The 27,054-nt window shown below is 35.3% G+C and overlaps 1 protein-coding gene across 1 annotated transcript; it reads right to left on the bottom strand.

Annotated features, from left to right (window-relative positions):
* Positions 1 to 7: 7 nt before the first annotated feature.
* LOC100545069 (disintegrin and metalloproteinase domain-containing protein 10-like) lies at positions 8 to 27,054 on the bottom strand. Its single transcript, XM_031555271.1, has 12 exons — positions 26,886 to 27,054; positions 19,008 to 19,126; positions 17,868 to 18,026; positions 12,077 to 12,180; positions 10,551 to 10,700; positions 9,271 to 9,363; positions 8,555 to 8,738; positions 6,281 to 6,444; positions 4,574 to 4,757; positions 3,239 to 3,389; positions 1,373 to 1,556; positions 8 to 252 (listed from the first exon to the last, which is right to left on the bottom strand). The coding sequence occupies exons 2-12, from the start codon at positions 19,108 to 19,110 to the stop codon at positions 34 to 36; spliced, it is 1,695 nt and encodes a 564-aa protein (XP_031411131.1). The 5' UTR covers positions 19,111 to 19,126; positions 26,886 to 27,054; the 3' UTR covers positions 8 to 33.

The raw sequence follows: 27,054 nt of genomic DNA, 5'->3' as shown, positions 1-27,054 counted from the left end.
AAAAAAAGCACGAAATACAATGTCCACCTGAAATTAAAAAAAAAAGTATGATCTCAAGTTAAGAAAAACTATTAAAAAAACTGTCACAAAATTCCTCCTATCTACTGGTAAATTCATGCTTACACAATCCAGACAAATCTTACTTTTTCTCATGCAGCAGACATGACACAATTCTCTATCGTCCTTGCCATCTGAGCTAGCACATGTACATTCCTCCAGGTCATACTTCTCACAGATAGAGCCAGTACATTGCTGTTGGAGACAAAAACCAATTTCACCTTTAAACACACTGTCATTATACTGAAATATACACTGAAATATTAGGTTTTAATAGCTGAAAGCATAACTGCCAACTTAGAAAGATGCTAAAAAATAGAATAAATAGTTGAATTTTTTCCAAAGCGTGTATAATAAAAAATGACAATAACTATTCAATTTCAGTGCTACAAGCTTATCTGAGAATTTTTAAGGGTGATAGACTTTTTTTTTTAAATAAAAACTAAAACGCTATCTTATTTTAGTGAACTCTGCAAAAGCTTCACAGCACTGGAACAAATTGCAATTCACACTGAAATACAATTACTCACAATCATAATTAGAAAAATAAATCAAAAGCATATCTTCAAAAATAGCTTCTCTCAGAAAATGACAGTGGCTGAAAGACTCCGTTTTTAAATCCACTGTAGGATGAATCTTCAAATTCAAATACAAAAGCCTCTGTTTATTACAAATTTGCATAAAAATCAAGTACCTGCATAAGACTATTTCTCTAGCTTCACAGTTTTTTTTTTTTTAGCTAAATAAGTTATAAACTTATTTCATTAAAAACCAGACTGTAAAAACGGCAAGCTAGAGCAACATCAGTTACAGCTCTTACAGGGAGGACTTCTGCTTATTCTCATTTCAAGTAAATGTAGATCAGCTTACGAAAGACTTTTAACTGTTTTTAATAGCAATCATCACAGACTGTATCGCCTAGGAAACTACAGGTGGTTCAGCATAATTTCATATCCCTGCACACAGGAGGAGGAACTGCATGTTTACCAAGTTCAGCATGTACAGTAGCATAACAAAAGCAACAAAATTACTAGAGCAAGACTCAAGAGAAGTACAAAAGTGTAGCTGGGAAGTAAGATGCATTTTCATACACCTGATTTTCACAACAAACTTTAAATTGAACCTTCTCAAGTTCTACAGCTAACCTGATGCTTGTTAGCATCTTAATCTCTTGACTGAAAACTGCAAGTACAATATTTCTATTGAAAGGTGATTATCACGCTGTTCTTCATTAAGTATGGAAATTTTATCACTTCATAGCATGCTGCTTTGCAATAAACAACTGCAGAGTTGCACGTAGTCACAAGAAACATACCCCTTTTATGCAAACTTGTGTACGCCTGTTGCATTCTGTGAAGTTTTGTTTAGGCTGGGAGGCTGGACAGAGAGCACTGAAACCATTACACATTCCCTCCCTCGCACAGTCCGAATCATTTCGGCACTTGTCAGTCTTCAGTTTGAAGTTACACTGCGCAGTACAGCAAGGGCCTTGACTAGGGCTAGAAAAAGGAGGAAATATGAATATAAAGGAAGAAGTACAAACATTTCCAGAAGAAATACTCATCTTGAAACCTTCTCAAGCACTAGGCACATTTCTCATCTGTGCCAAGTAAAATGTAAATTGAAAGTCGTTTTTCCTCCCTTGAGGTAACAAGGTGTTTATCAGTCACTGGAGCAATTCAACTATTTGTAACATGTTAGAAAAATACTACAAGTGCATCTTATGTTAAAATAAATACAGACCAACAGCATTTCAAGGTTTATATATACAAAATATTAAATCAGCAAGCTAAAAATTAGTTCAGGAATAAAACTGACCAGCTTCACAGTATCAGTTTCATTAAAATAGGCAAGTCAAGATTTCTCTCTCTGACTTAACATCCATAAGAAGTCTTCTAACTTTCTGCACAAAAGACCATTTACATTCTCTAAACAAGAGAAGGGGACAGATAAGGAGAGCTTATATCAGAAATCAGTCAGTTTACATACAAAATTTTCCAAAGGAACCATATAGCTGCACTTACTGATCATTACATTTAGGCTCCTTTTTGGCACAGACATGAAGGCAGCTGAGCCTCTTACAGTGAGGTACAGCAGAGCATCATCCCAGTATGTGTGACACAATCACAGGAAACAGCCACTGCTTCCTGAAGCTGTACTGAAGTACATACGTCAGCACTTCACTATCAGCATGATATAAAACAAAATCTTAGAAACCAATGATAAGTCAAAACAATGGAAGGCTTTTCCTTTCTCTCCCACAGAAATGACAAAAATTTGTAAGGAGAAAAAAAAGGCATGCAAAGTCACTGCAACCACAGGTTCATAGAAAGTGATCCTTCTACCACATCTACAGAATCAAATGCATCTTCACAGCAGATGCTACTTCTAATTCCACTCACAAGAGGATAAGGATAATTTGGCAGAAAAGTTTAATTAGAACAAAACCATGTATCTTATATCAAAAAGTTGAGCTGTTTTAGAGTTTTAACAATAACTATACTTGGCTAACCAGATGTTAAAATTTATGCTGTCTCTAGAGAGGTACAAAAGTTCATCCATTTCATGTGAAAAAAATCCACTCATGTTTTTAGATGAAGCAAAAACGTAACATATGTTTTAAGTTATGTAACAATGAGGCACAACTAGTCTTATACTACACCACAGCATTCAAGTCCTTAAAACCTGCTGTTATAAGTCATTGTGCATACAACACTGTCAAGATACTAGAAGGTTTACAAATATAATTTGTAGGACAGGTATAAAAAGATAAAAACAACCAGTAATTTATATTCTTAAAACATCATCTAGTTAGGCAATACTGTAGAAATGGCACCAAGACAGACCTAATATCAGAATATCCTTGTATTATTATTTGGGCAACTAATGCTTTTTTGTACCCTACTATGAAAACAGTACCTCGGCCTTGTTTTTCCAAACCATACAGCTTTTGCAGACTTCTGCACAACAAATTTCAGACAAAGATTATCAAATTTTAACACATTTGTCTGCACTTCTCTATTCATAAACCTAGTATGTCACTGAAAAGTCATCTGAATAACAAGATAAGCAAGCTACAGTGTAGCACCAAGAACTGCACACCATACTTGTGCTGATAAACTTCTCACTCCTGTATAAAGTATTTTATTTACAAGTATACTATAACAAATAAGTACAATACCTGCAGAATTTGCCTGGTTTTAACTTGCATTTTTTATCATCTGATTGGTTTGCGTCATAACAGCATTCATCTTTACACTGGTCGCTGTACCCACAGTCACACTGCTCTCCTTCTTCTACCAGTCCATTACCACAGATAGGTTGACCAGACTCTGAAAAACACCAGTACATTTTTGTAAAAAGCAGTACCAAGAATGCACAAATAAGGAAACATTGACTTGCAACAGCATTCAGCTAAGGGAGACTGAAAGCACCTCTTCATGCTGGACTTCATACAGACTAGTAAATCAACCTGCACTACTTGCTCACTGCTCAGATCAGTCATTCATACAATTTAAGCTTCTTGGTATAAAAAGTTTCTTCTGATAACAATGGGAGTTTCTTGTACAGATAAGAAGTCTACAGTGCTAAGAACAAGTTTTATGCTAAGCCTGCAGTGCAACAGGATCTTTTCCCTTTCATAGTGTCTGACAACTTTAAAGAAAAAGCTGATGGTATTGGGATGAAATACTTCACTCCCAGTCCCAAAGCTACTTGCTGTACAATCTCACAAAACTTCCAAGAGATCACACACAGACTTCAGAGAGAAGATAGCTACAAAGTTATTACATCAAGTTCACAGAACAGAGAGGCTGCAGCCTTTAACATTTCTTTAGCATTTGACCACGATGTTCCCAGAACAACAACAACAATCAGGAAATGGACAAAGTAGGAAGGCATCTCTGGAGACAGTATTGTCCAATATTCCACTCAGAGCAAGGTCAAATGCAGTAGGTTCCCAAGGGCTTTGTCCAGACAGATTGGAGTACCTGTAAGGACAGACTCTACAGCCCCCTGGGCAACCAGCTCCAGTGTTCAATCACCCTCACAGTAAAAGCGACATAAAACCATGCACATACAAAAAACAAACCATCACATTAAAACATGGAAAATCCTGTTTATATTTGTGTCATTTTCTCCTGCCCTTTCATTGGGTGCCACTAAGAAAAGTCTGGATCTGTTTCCTTTACTCCCTGTTACCTATCCTGTTAGCATCCCTCACAGCCTTTTTTTCTCCAGATAAAGTCTCCAGGCTCTCAGCCTCTCCTCACATGTCATATGCTTCAATCTCTTAATCATCTTTGTGGACCTTTGCTGGATTGTTTCCAGTACATCCACATCTTTCATGTACTGGGGAGTTCAGAACTTGACACAAGACTCAAATTCACACACATCTCAAATTCAACTGAATCTTCCAGTAAAGTGAATAGCAAAACAAAAAGCATTAAAACAAATTCTGATTAAACTTAATATTAACAACTTATCTGTTCTGCTTTCAGGATGACTATGTACATACCAACAAAGCAGTTATTTCTCTTTTTCTCAAGAACTTGGCTGATATTTCGAATACTACAGAGTGAGAACTTGTTGTTATTAAGTTTATCCCCAGATGTTGCTCTTGCATACATGATATAATTCCCATTTTCTTTCTGTCCCAAGTTCTTGGACTCCCCTGGAGTGCACTCCATTCCAGAATCATGCTGAAAAACAAAAATTTAAAGTGTTTCTATTAAGACAGCTCTCCCTTCTTGTTTTTCTGTATACGCATGAGACATCTGGGTTTGGTAGCTTTACAAAACTGAAATTTTGGCTTTGTTAATCATAAAACACTTCTTTATTCCTTACAGCTTCTCAGAGCATAAGGAAAACAAAGTTTACATTGACAACTTACATTAACAACAAGCATCTAGTTTTTCAAGCTAATTTATTTGAATTCTTGAGAACATATACCGAAAATTCGTGTCCTAGAACGAACACTGACAAAAAAAAATTCCATCTTCTAAAGAGACTGATTTATGATCATAAAAAGGTGAAGAACGGGGTGGAAGAAAAGCTGAAGGAGATAACTGAAACACAGTCCATCTTTTTTCTTGGTTTGAGGAAGGAGCAAAGAGCAACTTTAGAGCAGAAATCTGTTTCTGTCTTTCAATGACAAGTCTAATATCCAGTATGATGTATCACAGATTGGCACACTAGCCTTTACACTGACAAAAAAATGAACTGTGAAGAATAAGATGAAGTTCAATGCTGTTCTGACACACACAACTTTCCAGGAATATAATTTATGTTTCCAAAAGTAGTAGGTGAACACTGCATTTAACACACTCGTGAGAATCAATTATTACAGTTTGGAACAATCAAATGTTCACTTTTACATGTTTTCTTGAATCAAAAAGAACTCAGAGAAATTGAAAGAACCACCTTCAAAGCTAGTCCAAGAGATATTTCACTCAGTGAGACTAGTTTTTCAGTTTCACATGCTCATATTTTCAACTGTAATTGCAACATTTGTTCCTACTCAAAGCAGTTGTGTTAGGGATTTTTCTCAAGGCACATGAAGTATTCATATGCAAGAATCTGCTTCTGAGGAACTCATTTCTGTCATTTTAGTTTCATTTTACTTTCCAGAGAAGAAAACTTACATAAATAAGCTTTAAGAAAAACTAAGAACAGCCCACCCAATTATTTTCATTTCCAGCAAAGCCAAAAAAGCCTCATGCTTTTGGTTTGCAAATCTAACTATCTAAACTTCCAGAAGGAAGAATTTTGTTATAAAATGTCATTGTAGGTATCTCAATACTCTTCACATTTTTCTTCTTTTTAGGTAATAATCTAAGTATAAATAAGTGAATGAGAAAAGGAGACAATTTTGTTTTCTTGTTGAATAAAGCATCATCTTAATTCTGCATTGATTCTTCCTCTGCTGGAGTATAAAACAAAATATATCTAAAGGATTTAGGTGACCATAGTCTCCAGTAAAAAACAAAGTTTTAGGAAAAAGTAATCGTTTCTTTATAAGACGCTGAACTAGTAGAAACAATCCACAAAATCAACCCTTGCACCAATACTGCAAAATAGAAAGAAGACTTACTTCTGCAACTTGCTTTTTGTACACAACAGCCATGCACTCATGATATTTTACTTATAATTAGTGGTAAAAATTTCACTCAGAAGCGATGCATTTCAAAGTGATTGAAAGCAGCAGATCAATAGTAATACTCACAGGTGACCCAAAGTTATGTCCAACCTCATGAGCAAAAGTGATGTGCGAAACCTTGGGAGGAACATGAGAGCCGTAGTTCTGAACAGTGATGATTCCAGTGTTCAAAGACTTCTTCTTACCATCAGAATACAGTTTGCTCTTTTCACATATTCCACCAGAGCTCCCTGTATTTAGGCAAAAGTATAAAAACCACTCTAGAAAAGAAGCACTTTCACTTTCATCTGATACTTGGAACAAGAAACAGCTTGCTACCTCAATGGATCCTCACAAACGAGGAGTAGGTCTGCGTAATTAATACTAATCCAAACTTTGAAAGGAGATTAAGTTTATCCGTGCTAATGCTCTCAGCACTGAATGATTTCATTCACACAAGAAATTAGATTTTTTAGAATAGCTATTAAGCAAGATCTATTTTGGGCTTTTCAGTGCATGTACAAGTCCTGATTTTATCATAGCTGTAGAACCTGACAAGTAGTAGGCAATGTCCAACACAGGTAGACTCAATCTACATCTCATTTGGATTTTACTAAGTAAAAAAAAAAACAAATTAGAAAATGTACAGTACAGTCTTGGAAGATCTGTCGCAGCAAAAACATCTACTAAAAAAATGCCTACGATTAACAACATGTCCTTGTCAGCAGAAGTGATTCCTTCTCTTCACTGTAAAATCTAAAGCTGAAAATGATTTTGATGTGTGAGTTAATCAGACTTGTTTAGAAGGTCAATATTCAAGGGCATCACACTTTATTTTGAGAAGTCTTGAAATTATTACTCAACTTCAAACTTTTATGTAACTGAGGTTTGTTCTGAGATACTGTGAGCATTCTAAAATTCAGCTGTTCTACTCCTAAAAAACAGTGTCAAGGAAACATTCCCCAGGGAATTCCCTTGCCTTCTGATGTAAAATTTTATTTTTGTGAAATATCCCATTTAACCTAAGTCAGTACATGTATTAAGAATGAAAATCTGAAAATCTCTCAAAGCAACTTGCTTTTTTTGCCAGTTAAATCTTCTTTTTGGAAAAAGGGCTTATGGAACTCATACTCCAATTCACCCAATGCTTGTCTATTGTATACACTAAATTAATCATCATAAACCCAGTTTCCTATTTACCCAGGTAATTTGTGTATCATGCATCCAATGGTTCTTCCACAATCACTAGAATCACTGCTCACGTGTTCTCTTAACATACTTACTCCACTATGAATACTTCATGAACGCTCATATGAGCATTTTACTCTCCTAAAATGAAAAACAGATGTCACAGCACAAAACTTTCTCACACAAATCCAGTACTCTCTAGCTAACCTGAAGAAAGTACAGCAGCAGAAAAGGAAGGTTATAATTTAAACCCTTAGTGAGGTGTTGCTATAATGTTCCTTCCACCATTACTCAAATTCCATTTACAGCTCTTCAGAATGTTCTCATGGAAGCATCCAGACTCCTGCAAAGCCTCATAGACCTGTTATTTCTCTTCCTTCAGTAACTGCTATGCAATCAAGAATTAAGCTATAGAAAAAGACTGATCGTTCTCAATTTTTGTGGAAGTTGACACAATTTTAAATTTGTGCTGAGCTATAATTAAAGAATTTTTATTTCTTTGAATTGAAAAGAGTAACAACTTTTAAACGTACTGATTTATAAAACTAATACGTCCTAGGAAAACATCAAGATGCTGCATACATGAAAATCATTGTTTTATATATAGTTTTTAACATAGCAAGAGATACTAAGACCCAAAATACATGACTAGATTGAAACTACGAGCAGCAGATCAAGAACATCTACACAATTATTCTGTTAACTCCCAGAACAAAATATCCCTGGTTTTACTTATGTATCAAAAATATTTCCAGTATTACTTAGAAACCTAAAGTTTCTGCAGGGTTATTCTACTAGAAAATGAAAACTGCATAGTTCTGAGCTCTCTCTCTGCATGCAGCAGGAATGCTTCTGCCTCCTTTGTCACTTTACTGGTCATTTGTACCTGTCATAAATAAAAAGCCACCCAATGTCACCTCTGTCAGCTGAAAGAAATATGCTCTTCCTTATTGCTGAGGTATTGCTCATCAGGAAGACAACAAGACTAACTGAAGTGAGATATCCTGCTTCTATTATAAAAAAAAACAACAACATATGAAACCAAAATTGTGAAACGTTGGTTACGAAAAGTCTGCTTCTAGTCAGCTTATGTGAAAGTTCCTACTTTTCTTCTTTGAACCTACCTACAGTGCTTCCTTAATATCACAGTGTTGAAGGTTTGGATTCAATTACCTGAAGGGGCTCCAACCCAAGCCAGACCAAGGACTCCATCATCAAAATCACGGTCTGTAAATACATAGGCCAAGCAATAATCATCATGATTCTGTTCTGAGTTCAGTTCCAGAAACTTTTCCACACCAATGTTAGGAAATCTGAAGGGGTTTGAAGAGTCCTTCTCATCTACAGTTGTGTTAATCTAAAAGTAAATTGAAACAAACTGTTATAAGTGATTCATTTTAATTGGATTTGTAAGTATCAGCCAAGAGACTTATTGCTGTCAATACCTTGTTACGTTACAGTTGAAGATGTTGCTGAAGATTTACAGGTAAAGACATATTACAATTCCAGTGTTTGGAAAAACAAGTTCTAAAAGTAAAGAATTAAATTTGTCTAGTAAATCCTCCTTATTCGTTTTTCCATTTTATCAATACTGCAAGTTTATAATTATCCTCTGATTATTTTATATGTATATATACATAAATAAAACATGTATATGAAACGAAGGAAGTTGATTTGGTATGAGTTGACTGCACCTTCACAGTGACATAGCATGCTTTTGACAAGGCACACCAAAATCAAATGAAGGGGGTTGCAAGTCATTAGCGAACGAAGACACCCAATATTAAATACTGACAGTAAACAGTAACAGGTGAACAGACCTGAAAACACAACAGGTCTTTTTAACACCCAATGCAGTTGAAGCTGCAAGTATTTCCAGTATTACTTACTCTTATTCGCTTCACCATAAAGCTGATGTTACGGATTCCTGAGAAATCTGTTGAGCGGTAAATTGTGTCAATTGCTTTAACATGGCTGGATATCTGTCAAACAAAACAAAACACCTGTAGTTCAAAGATCTATGCAGTACACCATAGATCATCTTAAACAACAACAACTGCACAGCCTATACTTTGTTATATATACGCATTATTACACAATGTAAGTCCTAACAGGCCTTTTAAAAGTAAACACTAATGGCAAACATTGTACATACGAGGTTATGAAGTGATTTATTTCCTGTTAACACAACAGGTGGAAGCAAAATCTTTAGCAGTCATTTATTTTTACATAATTATATTAACTAGAAATTCAGACAACTATTTGTGATACTCTTTCAGCTCATTGTTACTATAAATGGTATTATAATTAAAATTGTATTCAAAGCATTGTACTTTCTTTTTTTGGGAGGAAAAAAATTTTTGAGCATTGTTCTTTTATTTCTGGTAGAAAAACAGATCTGAAAAAAAAAAAACCTTATCAATTACCTTTTCCAATAGAATAGAAACACTAACTCACTGAGCTCCTGATCTTGAAGGTGACTTCAGAGCTTTGGAAAACATGACTCAACTCAATTAAGATGTATAGTGTGATGAACATACAGTGCAAGACAGATTTGTAAATAGCAGTGCAATTTTCTATTTCAAGAGAAGTATAATTAAGGAGATACATATATTTTTTAGCAATAATGGTGAACAAAAAGTGTTTTCCAATTATTGCTATATTGACAAATGAAAAGCATCTGCCTTTAGTTACCACTGCTTTTCTGACCTTCCATTATGTGAGACACTACACGAACAGAACTCAGTGCTATGAACTCACAGTAGTCTGAGCTAAAATTTCAAACAGAAGACTACATGAGTGTTAACAGAGAAGCCTGGCAGGCTGTCAAACAGAACAAAAGTCTTCAGGAGGTATTTGTCTAAGTAAGAGAGGAGAGAAAAGAAGTAAAAATATAAAATAAAATCAGACAAGCCTTGTTTAGGTTATTCAACAAACAGCATTTGTAATTATTAACAAAAGGAAGCATAAGTGTCTGTGGCCTTTTTCACCAGCATACTGAGTACTTTTAGAGAAACAATGCGTCAGTAATGCCAGAGTGCCTGTAACAAAGACAGGGTGACTGAACAAATGAAACTTAATTGCGTATGTTACTGCGCTCATTTAATTAAAATTAGTCAGAAATAATCAAAATAAAAGCTGATTGTTTAAACAAAGGGCTTAGAAATACCTGTGCAATTACAGCTTCCCTTGTTCCATAGTGCTTATAGAACAGATGATCGGTCTGAATATATAGCTGACAAGTATTTTTTTCAGCTTGAGTGGCACGTTTTTTTCTTAAAAGCTGAGGACCATTGCTGTCAGGCTGTTCAGAAGGCTTCTGCATACACATGGGAAACAAATACATTCATTTGTAGATCTAATAGATGATCTTAGCATAGCAATAATTTCTTTTCTAAACACACACTACTAACATGAACAATGAGATTTTCATTAGTTTTCTTTGACTTACAATGCTTCATGAAAGTTGATTTAAATTGAGTATACACTATAGATAGTCTTCAGGTACATCATCTGTCTTAATGACAACTCAGCCAAATCCTTCCAAGCATTTTGGATTTATTACAAAAGGCAGTCACTTTGAAATACATTTTTCTCATCCATGTGATCTTGCAAACTTTTCTTTCTCATAATTCTTTTTGAAGATGAAAAAACTGTTTATAGATTAAAAAAATATTGCCGTGGGATTTAAATGCATCCTCACTAACACAGGTTACTTCATATTGTCATTAACTTGGTTACGTCAGCAGAAGTACAAAGTCAAAATAAAGCCCATTACTTAGAGCTGTATGTGCTAACACCTGTGTTATGGCATTTGCTGGTCTGATAACACACTATAAAATTTTTAAAAGGACGTTTCTGGGAAAGCACATTACTTATACTAGCACTGAGCTGCATCACAGTGTCGATTATGTCTTCAACATCTGAAGTTACAATTTAAATATACTTGAAATTGCTGATGCTATTTTACTAACCGTAGAGCATCATTATGTTAGCATATCTTGAACATCACAAAATGATGGTAAAAGTTCAAAACGTTCAGAATACAGTTAAAACTAAAATGAACTCAATTTAGTGTTGGAAACTGTTGAAAAAATCCCCAATTTCTGACAAGTGGCGCAACACTGAAGGCAAATATAAAACTAAGACTTTAAAAAGATAAGCAAGATGCTTCTATAAACCACTGACCTCCTATAACAGGCAACCTGCAGCATACTTGAACCCCTTCAAACTTGCACTTGCAAACTGCTACTAAGACCCTCCTACTCGTATCAGCTTTGTTTATCACTGGAAGCACTCATATTACAAGAGTAGCCCACAAAAAACACGAAAATTCCTGCTCCTCAAGGACAAACATACTAATTTCAGATCAAGTCATCTTGAAACTTCCTTCTCAACTGCAATTCCTCTTCACAAGCTTAACTAAAAAAACTCCATCTGAAATTGTCTAAAAAATCTGAGACCACATGGGATTCAACAAGATGAGGAGCTAGCACATCAGAGCAGCAGAAGCAGTAAGAAAAAGAACCTGGAAACATTATTTTAAGAAACAACTAGAATATTTCAGGTTAGACATTTTCGTGTAGTTGTTCCTTGCAACACAGAGACCAAAACTAGGAAAGAAATCAAGTAAAGAAACAGGAAATTATTACACTAATTTCCAATCAGTATAATTGATTATAGCCTGTGTAGTACCTCTGTTGTTGGTTCTTCTATACCAGTCATCTGGTACTTCTGCATTCTTTCAAATACTGAATGATCTGCACATCCTCCTTGTGGTCCATATTTATGAGGATATTCTACAAAGAGGAAAGCCAGGCTGAGGTTTCAAACTCATATGCACAAGTGTCAAAATATAAAATATTTTAAAACAAATATAAATAATAGAATAAATATAGCTTTATCACAGCAACTTTTTCAGTTTGTATCTAATAAGCTCACATAGTTTCTGAAGGAAGCATTCTAAGATTTAAGCAGCAGCCTTTTTCCATTCATTGTTTTGACTAAGATAAAGCCTAACAAACCAAAAATACTATGACTGCTTCTTAAAATTGTTTTCTTATAGATATCAAAAGAAAATAGGAGTGAGCAATGTATTAATGTAAGAACAATAGTTATTATTCGGGCATCGTTACAGACTTGCTTGAACCAATAGCAAGACTAAGGAAATGGAACTCAATGGTAAATTATTATTTGAGATCAAATATATCAAAGATGGTTTGGATAAGACAAGGTTAGTTTTATTTTATCAATATATAATCCAGCTCTAAATTTCACACTTCAATCATTAAAATGTGAGGAAAATGAAACAGATTTGAGTACTGTATCCTTGTCATGCTGTTAAAGGCACTGGAGTTCTGTTAAAAAAAAATTCAATATAGGTTTATAGTAAAAAGAATTGAAAGACTGTATTCATTAGACCCAATGATAACCTTGAAAGTACAAATTAGTTAACAAATAAAGTATTCTCCCAATCTTTATTACCCCCAACCACACTTTTACAAGTATTAGAAGAAATCATGTGGCTGTCTAGTTAACGATAAATTAGCTGAAACAAAACGTAGTTAACATTTTCTGAAAACTGGATCCTTTTCCAGGTTCAAAATATTTGCAGCAATTATAAACTTTGCTTATTAGGAAATAGCCTAATTTAATAAGCATGCTTAAAATTTCAGCTTAAGAGCAACTAAAACCTTGCAGCTGCATATTCTTCATTACCATACTACAACTCAACTTTATCTTTCATAAAGATGTCCAAATACACTATTGTAGTTCAAAGTGAATTTAAAGCCTGAATTTTATAGAAGCTACCCTAATATAAAACAAAATCACTTTTTCTTCAATAAACTGTATGCCTATTTCTTTTTACTTCTGTTTGCCAAAGACGTTGTTAGCAAAATCTTTATTTTGCATGGAAGGCAATTTCCACCCAAGTTTTGATTCTAATAAGGATTACAGTTTAAATTAAAAGAAATATGTATCTTCAGAGGGACAACTACAGAAATACAGTCATTAGTAGCTTGAAAAGTCCTACACTTATTAAATAACTTGTCCTTTCACTATTTTACACAAGTGGTCATGAATTATAGTTATTCAAATTGAGTTTATTTATTTTCTTATTTTTTTCTTCATATTAGCTTCCCATGTTTCCAATTCTAACTGCACAAGAGTACTGTTTTATAACTGTGGTCTCATGACATTCCTCCCAGTATGGCTTGTCCTAGCACTAGGCCAGAGAAACCAAGTGAGACAAAATGTTTACTACAAGCCACCTCATTCCTGCATGAATTTGAGTAACTATTTGGTGTAATGTTGGCCTTGCTATCCCCAACAAACAGCACTGCTTGATCACTGCTGAGATCTGCATCTTTGGGTACTGTGGCTCCCATTGCTAGACTGGAGCTATCAAGAGCAAAGGATTATAGATATGACCCTTCCCATCTCTATTCTCCAGCATTTAATTTAAATGTAATTCTCATTGCCTGCTTTCACATCACTATTTATCCCTACACTAAGGGCATGTTATACAGTGCCTATTTCACAAGGACAGGACTTAGGGACAATACTGTCTTGCTGCCAGTACACTTCACCTGTGCAAATCCACCACAGCTTCAGAGCAACTCTTCCAAGTGGCACCTCTAGGAATCCACAGAAATCACACGGAAAAAAATGACCATACAGCATATTTTTTATCAGCATAAAATGCCATTTTATATTATCAGCACACTTCTATTCATACTCTGTAACATTGACAGCTGACAGAACAGTACTAGAAAAAATTGCTCCCAGTGAATTACACAAGCTAAGCAGTCTTCCAGCTGTATCTTGTTTCCCAACGAAGTTAGGAGATACCTTAATACATTTCCAATACCGACCAGCTGCAATTCAAGGAAATATTTCCCACCTCAAAAAGTAGTTTCTGGAAAGAAACACTTCAAAAGTATAACCATTAAAATTATTTTAATAAATGTACATTAAACATTCTGCAAGAGCAATTGCCAAGGTTTTGTATGTGCTGGGAAAAACAAACTCAAATGACAGACTTGCATCCTCTCTGCTAAAAAGAGGAGGTAAGGTTATTTAGAGTATAGTTTGGGAGCAAGTCTTGTTTACAGAGAAAGTTGCAAACAAAGCTTTCTTATTTCAATACTGAGTTACTCCTGAACTGGAAAGGCACTGTTCTCTGTTCATCTTCCAAGACATGTTATTTCCACCATCCCCTGCAGAAGTTTCCTCGCTGAAGAAGCTAGACAGGAACTACACTGTGTCAGATGACTGGGAGACAGAAGTCTGACCCCACGTTCTTGCGGTGCTTTTAATGGTTTTGAGAAGTACAGCCTTCAGCTGGCTCTTGGCTTACCCCTACACCACAGCCCTAAGAATGGATCATGAGAAAACACATGCTTTACCATCAGAAGGGCTGCTGCCAGTCACGTTCAACTGAAAAACACAAGCAGCCTACTTTCCACCACAGTCTATAAAGGCATAACTGAATTAGAGGGTCAGTTCTCTAACTAAAGAAAATCCTCAGGTAAAACTAAAACTTCATTTCTCTTCCTCCCTGTTGTTAAAATTTTTTGGTTTTCCAATCTCTATTTTGGTACATTCTGACACAACGTTAAGATGACAGTAATAATAGTACTAAAATCAAGGGCAAGAGTTTTAAATTTCATTCTTATTTAACTAAATGGCAGAAAGGTTTAAGTTACTAATGATACATACAACTATAGATTCTCAAATGAACTGAAAGAATTTTTATTAAAAAAAAAAAAGGACACTACCTGACATAAAAGACTCCCGATCACATTTTCTGCTTCTATCCGTCAGCAAACAGTATAACCTGTGGAGTATTCAGGTTAACTACTTAATGGATACTACATCTGGGGCAAGGACATGATACCAAGATTTCCTTGAAAATGATGAAAATTCAGTCCTACAATAGCCACACGGTCTGACCAACACTAGCAAGAGCAATGGTGTCAGAACAAAAGATCAAATTTAAGCAGATGGGGAAATCTGTATTAAGGGTTGTTTTTTTTTTGTTTTGTTTTTTTTAATAGGCAGTCTGTCACACAGATCCCATGAAAACTGCCAAGTAAACCTTCATTATCATATTGGCAACCACAATATGAAAGAAGCCCAAACAAATCAAGTTCTCAAACAATACACAGGCCGCAATGGGCAGTTAATTCAGCAGACGCGACGCAGAACTACAAAATCTTCTACCTTCTGTTCTCAGTTGTGGAGTTCCTCCAAGACCACACAGAATTAAACAGAGAATTAAATGACAAATTTCATTTTCCTGAAGTTCTGAACGGGCTTTCCTGTCTACTGCTGATTTGAGGAAATATGCAACCAGTTTTGTATTTTACAGTATGAACTCAGGGATACATTTACAGCATAAAGGATTTAATTAAAGTAAATGAAGTCCCAATGAAACCTTAACTGTTAAAGAAAGCAGTCTCCAAAACATTTTAATGAAAATAGCAGTTTGCATCTTTCTTGCACTAGATTATAAAACTGTTTGATCGGGAGTGGTTTAGATACTGAAATCATTCAAGTTGTGTTTCAAGTCATGAATAGAAGGCTGCCTTCCACCATATCCACTGTAACATAGACAAAAGCTGCCTTATAAAGTTGACAATATAATCCCCATTTACAAAAAAACCTTTTGTTTAACTACTGAATAAGACCTCATTGAGATGCTAATCATATGTTGCATTGTGATTTCTGAAAGGCACTAAAAAGCATATTGTTTCAAAAGGCTAAAATGCTCCTGACCAAAAAATATCCCAAATAAAAGCAAAGATTCCACCCCCTCCCCCTCTCTCCCAGATTAGTAATGTGAGTATTTTTGTTGCCTTTGTGTAAGATGCTAAAAGTTTGCCTCTATTTTACAAGAGCTAGCTTAAGTTAATACAGTAACAGATCAGAGTGTTTGCCTTCATTTTTAAAGCTACTGTAAAGTCTTTTTTTTTTTTTGAGCTGAAGTTCAATGCAAAAATAGCTCTTATGAAAGGCATAAAAATGTATTCTCAAAAGGACTGTTCAGAAAGCAAAAGAAGCAGCTGTACACTTCAGGTATTTCAGACCACAGCAATCACAGAGGTGCATGGGATACCAAAGCAAAGCATACCAAGAATCAGAAGGATGCACATCTGACTCCGCACCCACAACAACTAATCAGAGTAGCACATTTTCTAATAGCACTGCTTAGAATTAGCTGCACGATGGGCTACTTCCAACCATGCTGAGCGAGCAGCAATGCTCATTCTTTTGGTGATACGGAAGCCCTATTATGCTGCTCCTTAAGTGTGATTCTCTGGAACAGACAGAGACATCTCTGATAATCTGATTTTGTTTCTAACTGAAGGCTCTGATAACATTAGATTCAAGGGCAAAAACAGTGAGGCAGTATACTACCATCTAAATAAACAAAAATACATATTTCCATCCACTGTTCCATCCACTTTAGTAAAATAATATGAACCAAGTTCATTATTAGCTTTCTCCAGCTTTCAAGTAATTCGTTTACAACAGACATCACTTCTACAAGGCAGTCATTTTCATGAAATCAAATTATTTGCTCCCATAAAGTACAGTTTGGTTTCTTTCAATAGCTGCTATCAGAGATGATAGCATCCTCAGTTGCCCACTTGTTACTTCATTCCCAATTACAAGTCTTGTAAGTAGCAGGAAGATGCACGTTTAGGTAGTCAGAAAACATGTGGTGTTCAAAATGTTACTAAATTTGGTGTACTGCGTTCATTCAAAAGCTCCATAAAATTATACAAGTTATGTAATTTGTACCAGCTGAAGACACATACATGCAAAGGTAGGTAGAGTGCAGAAATCTGATACATCAGTTTCAAGAGCATAATAACATTTCCATGATATTTTATTGTCTTTCTGTGCATTTCCATTCAAAGCTAGGTTAATCGTGCCATACTCCTTAAGTAGTATTCCCCATATGTTTCCATCAGCTTCAACGCCCAGCAGAGCTTTTTAAAGCAGGACATACACTGCATCTTCTAATGAGCTATCTGAAGACCTCTGAACCCATACACACAGGTGAAGCTTTTATTTTTCACAAGCATCACCTTTATTCGTTGTTTTTTAAGTGCATGGTGACTTGAACTTAAATTGCCCTTTCTTTTTCAGGTCACAAGAAAGAGCAATCAGGACATTTTAAGGTGGCATTTTTCAAAACAACAACAACAAAAAAAACAAACTACAGAAAATACACTGCTTATGCACTTAAACCTGACTATTAAGAATTTCCTAAAGTGGAAGAATAAGGAAAACTCACTTGGGCTTGTCAAAAATCTCTTTCACACAATAACTTCATATAAATCACTCTAGGACATCACGATTCACTCTGTCACATGCAAGCTGAAGTCTCACTTGATGCTTACAAACGGCTTATAGTTTTTGACATTTAATAGAAAAAATTATTTCATCTGTAGCACAAAAATGAAGTACTCACTGATATCATCTTCATGATAAATGACAGAGTGGAATGGTAGAGTTCTGTCCTTAATATATCTCTCTGCTGGCTCAATATAAAAGGTCCCACTGTGAGTTTGGATGAATCCTTCAAATCTTCCATCAATAACAGACCCATGGCTAAAACTTCCCTGCTCACCTGTTAATGACAGAAAGTGACTTTTAAAAAACCTTACCCTTTTAAAGGCATTCAGTACCATGCAAACTTCAAGCATACACTCCATGCAAGGTTTTAATCAGACAGTGCTAAGGAATGATAAAAGCATAATAATCTTGACTGTGAAGCAGTTTCCAACTGCCTAAAACCTATGAACTATAAAATAGTAATATACTGTATGACAGGAGTAAGATATTCTTAGAGAAAATTGTGTCTAAACTTTTAAAGACTAAGAGTATTCAACAGTAAGAAATGCAGTTGCTCCAAAATCATAAGTTCCTCTGTTTAACAACTTTGACATCTTCCGTACGGATCAGATGCATAAAGGACAAGTTTAAGAGGCATGCAGCAGAGAACTGAACTCCATGTCTTAAGGGTGTCAGACATACAGCATTTAATCTGATATTCAAGTGCTATTTTTATACATATATTCATGCAATTATAAAACAACACTGAGCGTATACTGAATTCTAAAAGCTTTCACAGGAAAATGTATCTTTCAAGGCACTCTTTTCTTTTCAAACGTAGCTTTCTTAAAACTGTAGTTATGTTTAAATGTGGGATGGACTGAATACATGCTTGAGACATTCACAACCCTTCAATTCCTCTAAGCACAGTACCTAATTTTGCTTTATTTATTTTTTGAATGCAACTTTTAAAATATATAAATATATTGGACTTTTTCTATAAAGAGTAAGTTCACAAACAGCTCAATTTCAATTTCTATGGATGTACAGTTAAGTGTTAGGTAAAAATAATCATTTCAGTATGCCTTGTCAGAGGATAAAAGTGGAGGGAATTTTATTTAGATGCATTACTGAAGTTTAATAATGAAGATAACCTAACAATATGGATATACACTCGTATGTATATGTACTATTAAAACAATGTTTTACAATGTTTTGCACTTTACAGTGTTTTACAATGACTGCACTTTAATTCATTTTAAAGTGGTGTACTTACCATAAATGTGTCCAGTGTAAATATGGGAGGTATCATAATCAATTACTTGGTTTGATGTTTCTACTTTAAAATCCTCACTAAAAAGAGATGTATCTCTCTTCATTCGAAGGTTGAATTGTCTAAAATGAAAAAAAAGAGATAATAAACTGTCCTTAAGCCTCAACTACAAAAGCACAAAGTACTTCTAACCAATGTTTTCACACAGAGAGATTTACAGAATTTGTGAATTTTTCTATATAAAATATTTATACTGTACAAGAATTAGATTACAGCCTAGAAAGATTTGCTCAAGCAAGACTATTTTGATGCTTTTGATAAAAGTAGTCAAATCTACAAGGTTTAAAGAACACTGGGCTTTAAATCTAAAATGCTGACTTTGATTTGCTCTGATTCCTCCAGACAGACACAGATGTAACTAAAGGGAAATTTTTACCATCAGACAACTGAGAAGAAGAACAAACAAGAGTTACCAGTTTATTTTATATCCACTGCCAATATATAAATACCTGGGCTGCCCCAAAAGCAACACCTCCTATTTTACTATGCTGGCCCACAACTTCAGGGAGGATGTTGGTAGTACAGCAGTAGAGGCTGAACGCTCCCACCAATATTCCACTCCATTTTGTTGCTATGCAACAGATGGCAGCAGAGGGGCAGTCTGACAAAATGGCCTCTGACACTGAAGTGTGGATGAAGCAAAAGTGTGAAACTCAATTCCACTACGCAGAAAAAATGGCACCCACTGACATTCACTGACACTTGCTGAATGTTTATGGAAACAAAGCAGTGGATGTCAGTATGGTGAGGCAGTGGATGGCACACTTCAGCAGAGGCAACAGTAGGTCACCTGTGCTGGTGCAGATTTCCATGAGCACAGCATGCAGGCTCTTGTACATTGCTGGCAAAAACACACAGCTAATGATGGTGGCACTGTCAGAATAGTGTTTTGTAGCTGAGAATTTATTCTATCAACTAGTGTTATTATGCTTTGACTAACTGTTGAAGTTTCCATGGAAATAAATAAGAGGCATTACTTTCAGAGCAACCTACATAAAATGTAAACAAAATGGAAGCAAGCTACTTACTGTTACATCTGAAACTCAAACATTCATAACAAAAGAAATAAAGTAACCACTTTTTAATGCATCTGAAACATACTCAAAATATATCTTCCATTCTCACTTGCACATTATAATGACACTACAGTAATAAATATTTCAGTATTGTACATTACAACACAATATTACAGATAAAGAAAAAGCCATGCCTACACTTGAAAAATGGTACGGGCTCCTTAGTGACTCATGTTGACTATTCCACCATGCAAACATTGCTTCACAATCAAACTACCTCTATCTATTATTGCTGCCACAGTGAAAATGAAACTTCCAAGAAGCTTCACCACTAACGCACCACCAGAGGAGAGCATCTCCCACAAGGTTAGGAAATTCTGAGATGCGGCTAGCAGATGTGGAAGATTACTTCAGCAACTCCTTGAGATGCTCAGGCTTACAGCCAGGACTGCCAGTGCCCACATCATGGTCTCAACATGGATGTAATGTAACTGGGCAGATTTTCCTGTTAGAATGAAGAAATGATTCACTATAGATGCATTTGAATATTAGAATCACTCACTGAAAAATTCAAACAGGTAAAAGCAATTCACATCCTCTTAGCAAGGCCTACAACAGACAGCTGTTATATTATCACCTACATACTTAAATAATAATAATTTTCCACTAAGTAATGCCTCTACTATCTCTGAAACACTTTTTTTGGTGACAGATCATGAAGATGACAAAATAACATCCATGAAAGCATCCCAGGATGGAATGTGCAGTGCATTTTTCTAGGAGAGGGAAAAAAAAGCAACAAGAGGCTAAACGATATTGTATGGTTCTTCAAAACAGAAATTGGAAATGACCAGGCAGACAAAATTAAGACTAGCAATAAGAACTCAAAGAACCTCGCTCAAGAAGTTTCACTTACTCTGTAACACCCTGCTCAGTACCTTCAAAAGTTTAAGTTTTCTGTGACCAAATTCCCCATAGTTACTAAGGATCAGACTTTCTTCAAGGATGTCTGAACTGAAATTAAAAGACCAGATATCTTCAACACTTTAGAATAGCTCTCCTCCATTCTCTAATATCTGATAGAGACTTTTTACTGGAATAAGTCTATAGTTTTGTGCCGGTGGTGAGCTGAAACATTTAGTAATCCCACCAAGAGCACCTACGATGGCATTTTCTGGAGAAGACAGTAAGCTTCCAGAAAAAAAGAAAAAAATACCCAAGTGCAAAAAGGTTACTTTGCTGTTATGCTTAAATGAATACCACTACAAAAAAAATTCAATTAAAAAGATACAGGAGAAATTGCCAATATGCTTCTTACAAATGACAAATTAATTACACTGAAAGAAAGATGCCAGTTTATAACTGTGGAAACTCCAGATTGTAATGACTGCATCAAACAAATGTATGGCTGGCATGAACCCCCCAAAAATCCAACTCATCATTCTTTCAAAGACAAAAATCAAGAATGCATCCACCAACGTCAGTAATATTTCCCATCTGTCAGTAAGAGATTTCCAAAGACCCTACAGAAAATCCATTTCAGTATCTTATCTGATACAGAAGCTTACTTAAATTTTTCTGTGAATTTCTTCAAAGTCAGTAGCTGTTCCCCTTTATTAAGGTTTCTGTAAACTAATCTCTATCCCTCTCAAAACGATATGGAAGAGAACAAGTCTCAGTTTTCTTTCCCTATTTACATCTGTAACTTGGTGAATTCTTCCATGGAGAGGAGGTCCCAGAGAAGAACCACTGATTCCTCCATACCATTAATCATCTTGATTTCCAAATCTAGCCACAGTGGAATAAGTAAGAGGCATCAGAAGGTGTTTGTGGGGATTTTTGTAGCTACCATTTCTATTGTGTACATAGAGTTCTCTGTGTTAGCACTCTGAACACTGTAGCCTAGTATTCCCTAGGCTAGTGAGATATCAGACAGAAGGTAATTGCTTCCAGAATAAATAATGCTTTTTCCACATCTACTAACTTGCATAAGACATTCCACAGCAGTAGGACTGTCTAGGATAGAAATAAATCAATCAAGAGCAAGATTTGACCTTTCCTGTTGCTGCTTCTGTCTTACATATACCTGCTAACTGATAGAGCAACAAGGCATTCTTTAGTTACCGCATGACTGCTTCTTCAGTGGAAGCCAAAATTTTTGGTAAAGTTGTTGACACTGTTACATAATTAACTTTGTTAAAAGCTACATTTTGCCATGCCTTACTCATTAATTGCAGTACCTTGAGACTATCAGGAAACAGACTCTGATGTTCCCTTAGTCTACCTCAGGGAGGCTATCAGACTCACAAGCACACAATGATAACTGAAGAAAAATAGCTGATAGTGTCACATTTAGTTAAAAAACAGTAGTTTCCCATGGGCTCCAGTTATTTCAATTCTGTGCTCTAATCACAGAGAAAGCAGGGTTTTTTTAATTAATAAATTTCTAAAAGGCGGCTATGTGCATGTGCTGACAGCATTTGACAAGAAGAATATAAAAGGTACACAGGTTAAGAATTAATGCTTGATCTATTATTCCATTTGTTTTGATTATGAGTTACCTTCTAAGGTCAGTGATTCTGTCATGATGAAACATTTGACATATGATATATTAGGACACTGATAGGAAGCCAATATATTGCTTTCCAAAACTAATGAAGAAAGATATAATCAGCAGCATGAAAGAAGGAAACTAGGTGGTTTTCTTTTCTTTTACTACTCATAAACTATATCTACTTTTGAGGATGTATTTATTTTACGCTGTTCCCATTTACTATTAAACCCACACAATGTATTCCATCATCATCTAATTGACAAATCCCAAGGTCCTTCTACCTGTACTAAAGAAAATATCTGAAACAGCAGGCGATGGAATCTCTGCACTTATCTTCTATTAACCATCCAGATGTGGACAGAAGGAACTGTCCTTTGGTAAGTATTTATATTAAAAATGTACAACAGTATCTATAGCATAAAAACAGGGAGCAGTCCCAACCAGAATGCTCACAGCTAAGGTCTGTGGTTAATGCCTGTATAGCAGCACTTCTGATTGCCGCTCATTTCTTTCCAGATCTCCAGAAGACAGACCTGCTAAGCTTGTTATTCCAGAAGATAAGATTCTAAGGAAATGCAGCCCTCATTTTAAACAATCTGCCACTGATTATTTTTCATATACGTAGCTGTCAACACATAAGCCAGCTCAGATAACAGAAACCATTCAAATCAGTTAACAAGTAGCTACATGTTTAGTTTACACTCTTATAACTTAGGTCAATTATTTCTCTGTCCTGAAGAGTACAGTCTTCTATTTTTAAGAGCAGATTAATCTTTACCCAGGGTTGAGAATAAACTCTTCTTTTTTTCCCAAGTAAAAACTTTTAGTAGGGAGAATTAAATGCAAATTCTGTGTCACCTGGTTTCCTGTTAATCCAAAATAACCTCCCCACCTCTATTTATAAGGTTGACAACATACATACTGTGTCAGGTTCTAACAATTAAAAACGAGGTGGACAAAAAAAAAAGCCGAACTTAGTAGCTCCCTTTGGGTAGTCCCCTTTATTTTTATAACCTGCTCAGTCAATAACTATCTTATTAAAGAACTAACTTGTTATCTCTAAATAATGAAGGGCAATAAAATGGATAACAAATTACTGTAGAACAGAGAATAAAAAAAGTCAAATGGTTACACCAGAAACAGCACAGCTCGTATCACATAGCAAGCCTCTACAAGCATTTATGTAGAGCAATCACAAATGGTGGTCAGCAGCTGATACAGCAGAACTTCTGAGTCCAGATAAACTGTCTCAGGTGAAGCCTAAAGACGAGGTTGTTCCAGCTGCATCAACTGACACAGCCTCAGTCTTTATGGCACTTTATTCCTATGAAACTGATTTTTAAGATTTGAATATGTTGAGCTAAAAAACCCTGGAATTAGCTGCAATGACTTCTAAGCACAAATTTAAACACAGAGAAGGATTTTTACTCTTGAAGTCCATATTTTCCAGATTTTATAGAAACAATCCAACAGTATTAAACAACTGAAAAAGTATTTCCAAGCATAACCATATGAAGGGCCTTTTTATCTCTATTGCTTACAAAGAAGTGATGGTGCAAGTATATTGCAAGCACTTTCAGTAACAATTATTGTAAGGACTATGTAGAGACCAGATGTTCTAGTAGCAGCTTGGAACTCAACAACTTACAGCTTTTTTTTTTTTAAATTATAGTTTAAGGTTAAAAAAAACCTATGAAAAATGGTAATTAAATTGCAAAACATCTGAAAAAAGCTCTTGGTGTACCTTTAATTTAGAAATAAAATGTTATTATGTGTTTAAGTACCGCTTGAAAAATTCTACTTGTTCACTCATGTTGCACAGGCAGCTTGAATAATCAGAGCCAACAACAAGAATGGGACAAAGTGGCTGCAGATTGGTGTTTCAAAGCACAAACCAGGAAAAAAAAATAGAAAGTGTAAGTTATTAGAAGGGCTGACAGCACAGATAAACACTGCCTAGAGGTAGTTTCTTCATTCTTTCAGTGTCAGGAATTCTTATTTTCTAAAGCTCAGAGATCATCCAACACTAGGCAAGGTTTTCAAATTCTGTCCTCAAAATGTAATTTCTAATAGTGAAGTATCCAGCATATTTTTGACATCTGCAGTTGATGGGAGCTCAGTTTCAGATATTCTGCAATATACTGCAAATGCCTATACTGAAAAAGATATAGCTCTGCTATACTCAGTAAGTTAAAGACAGTAAATATGTATTTAGTACACATTTGGTTTAGTCAACCAAGACTGAGCGTACAAAGTCAAATATATCCTTTCAATTTTAGTCATGTTCCAACATAATTTTTGGAATTGCTGACATTACCTTGACATACAAAATGAAGTTATATCACATTAAATTATTTCACTGTATTGCAGCCTAGTGCCATAAGCATTGCTTATTCCATTTACGTACTTTTTTCCCCCCCCAAACTAATACTAACACTGCAGTCACTAATTTTGCGTGAATCTTCCTCAGGCCCTCAGGCCCAAAGGGCACCTTAAATTAATTCACACCAAAACATTCAATGTAAAATGGCATATGTGAGATACACAACTGTACTGCTTTAAAACAATATGAACTACAAAACCCTATCGTTTTAAAAATTCCTACTTACTTCAAGACTTTCAGGAATAAGCACATTTTGCACCATTCCTAAAGCAACAATATCAACTCATCTACAGTACACAGTTAATAATTCAGAAGAATTCATAGCCTACTTTCAGTGATCTTAAGTGCCATATGGATCTAGTGTTTTAGCATCTAATAACAGCTGATTTGTTTGAATTCAGGCATTAAACCAGACATTTTTATTCTAAATCCTCCAATAATAAGAATTTTGAAGAGATTGTTTTTAAACCGTATACTCTGATTTTTCAGATGAAGATTAAATAAGGAAAGTTTTCTCAAACAATGTTTGAGAACAATGATGCAACATAAAAACATTTGTGATCCAGCTAGCTCCATTTGCTACTTCCAGCAGTGAACTGCAGTAGATACTTGGACAGCTTCTGCATTGTTTCGTATCTCCATAAGGCAACCATTTCATCAGAAGCCAACTCAAAACAAAGACCTATATTATAAAAAGAATTTAGCAGGAAAGGCTACTGATTGTCTGTGAAGATAAGGCAGAGTTAGCAACAGCGTGACTATCAACTAAATAATAGAATTATTTGGATTAAGATCACACCCAAAAACATGGATTTAAGGAGAGGATTTCAAATTTAGGACTTTGGTTCCTATTCTAAAGCAGCTGCAAATACACCCTAATGCTCGCCTTCTGGAAATGTGCACTGAAATTCAGTCATTGTCCCATATGCTTCCAATAGCAACACTTCATTCCTTCAAGAAATTACAAGCTAGTGCAGAGGGAGAATATTTACTCAAATGAACATTCCAAGCACAGATTCAAAAGACGTGGTATTACCTTTGCTCTGTCAAGTTTCCTCTGTTTCTAGATATGGATAACAAATATTTATCAAGAATTAGTTATTTCCTTTGTAACTGAAATAATTAGACAAGCAAGGGTGTTACACATTCCTAAAAAATATATTAAGGTAATGGTGTTGCACAGGATGCAGTCAGCAAAAAAGCAAAGACAAATACTTTAACTTACTTTCTCTTTCTTATCAATTATATAAAAAAAACAAAGTAGGAAGCAGCACTTTCTAAATGAAATCCACGAATAATACTTCCACTACTCACACTGACTATCCAACTTCACTATTTGAAGAAATTTCAATCAGAAATTAAATGTATGGTTAAGCAGTCTTGTAACAGCAATTATGTTTTCTCCATGTCAAATAATTGCTAAGCTATACAGAAAAATGCCATTTTACTACACATGAAACAGAACACTCCGGGGCCAAATTTGTAGTTTGGAATGCAATTTGAAACCGTGCATTTCCTCAAGTAAACCAAATCCGCTCAAAATTCAGCATAGTTTTTGTAAACAAATATGCCATGGCTGCACAATAAAGTCAGAATCTGCTGAAATTCTGTTCCCAGTTCTACTCCTATTGAATCTTTGAAGTGCATTAACAGTTACCAGCACAAGTTTGAACGACTGATTACAAGCAGCAATTTAACATTTATACTGGACACCAGAGCAAACACTTGCTATGAACTGCCAATATTGCATTTTAGTATATTCCCTCAGACATGAATAACTATATTTCAGTATTTATATATCACTATAATTAAAAAAACCCATAAAACTGAAATGTTTAAAGCAAATACCTTTTAGAAGCATCACTAACCTTCCATGAGCATGAAAGTCGAGGCGCAAGAACTGATCTTCATGCGATACTGCTCTTTTGGCACGCTGGTGTTTTTGGTGTAACAAATCCACATCGTAAGATAATCCTTCATAATGTCTAATGTATTTATTTAGAGGATTTCCATACTGGCCTGAAAAGAGAAAAAAGT

The sequence above is a fragment of the Meleagris gallopavo genome, chromosome 12 (assembly GCF_000146605.3).
Source record: "Meleagris gallopavo isolate NT-WF06-2002-E0010 breed Aviagen turkey brand Nicholas breeding stock chromosome 12, Turkey_5.1, whole genome shotgun sequence".
NCBI lineage: Eukaryota > Metazoa > Chordata > Aves > Galliformes > Phasianidae > Meleagris > Meleagris gallopavo.
This window is presented reverse-complemented; position numbering and strand designations above follow the sequence as displayed.

Excerpts from the sequence above, each read along its gene's own strand:
- LOC100545069 (XM_031555271.1), bottom strand. The coding sequence starts at position 19,110 with ATGAAGAGAGATACATCTCTTTTTAGTGAGGATTTTAAAGTAGAAACA. Across the intron at positions 12,181-17,867 it reads TTATCATGAAGATGATATCA|AATATCCTCATAAATATGGA; the intron begins GTGAGTACTTCA and ends TCCTCTTTGTAG. Across the intron at positions 3,390-4,573 it reads GAGAAATAACTGCTTTGTTG|AGTCTGGTCAACCTATCTGT; the intron begins GTATGTACATAG and ends GGTGTTTTTCAG.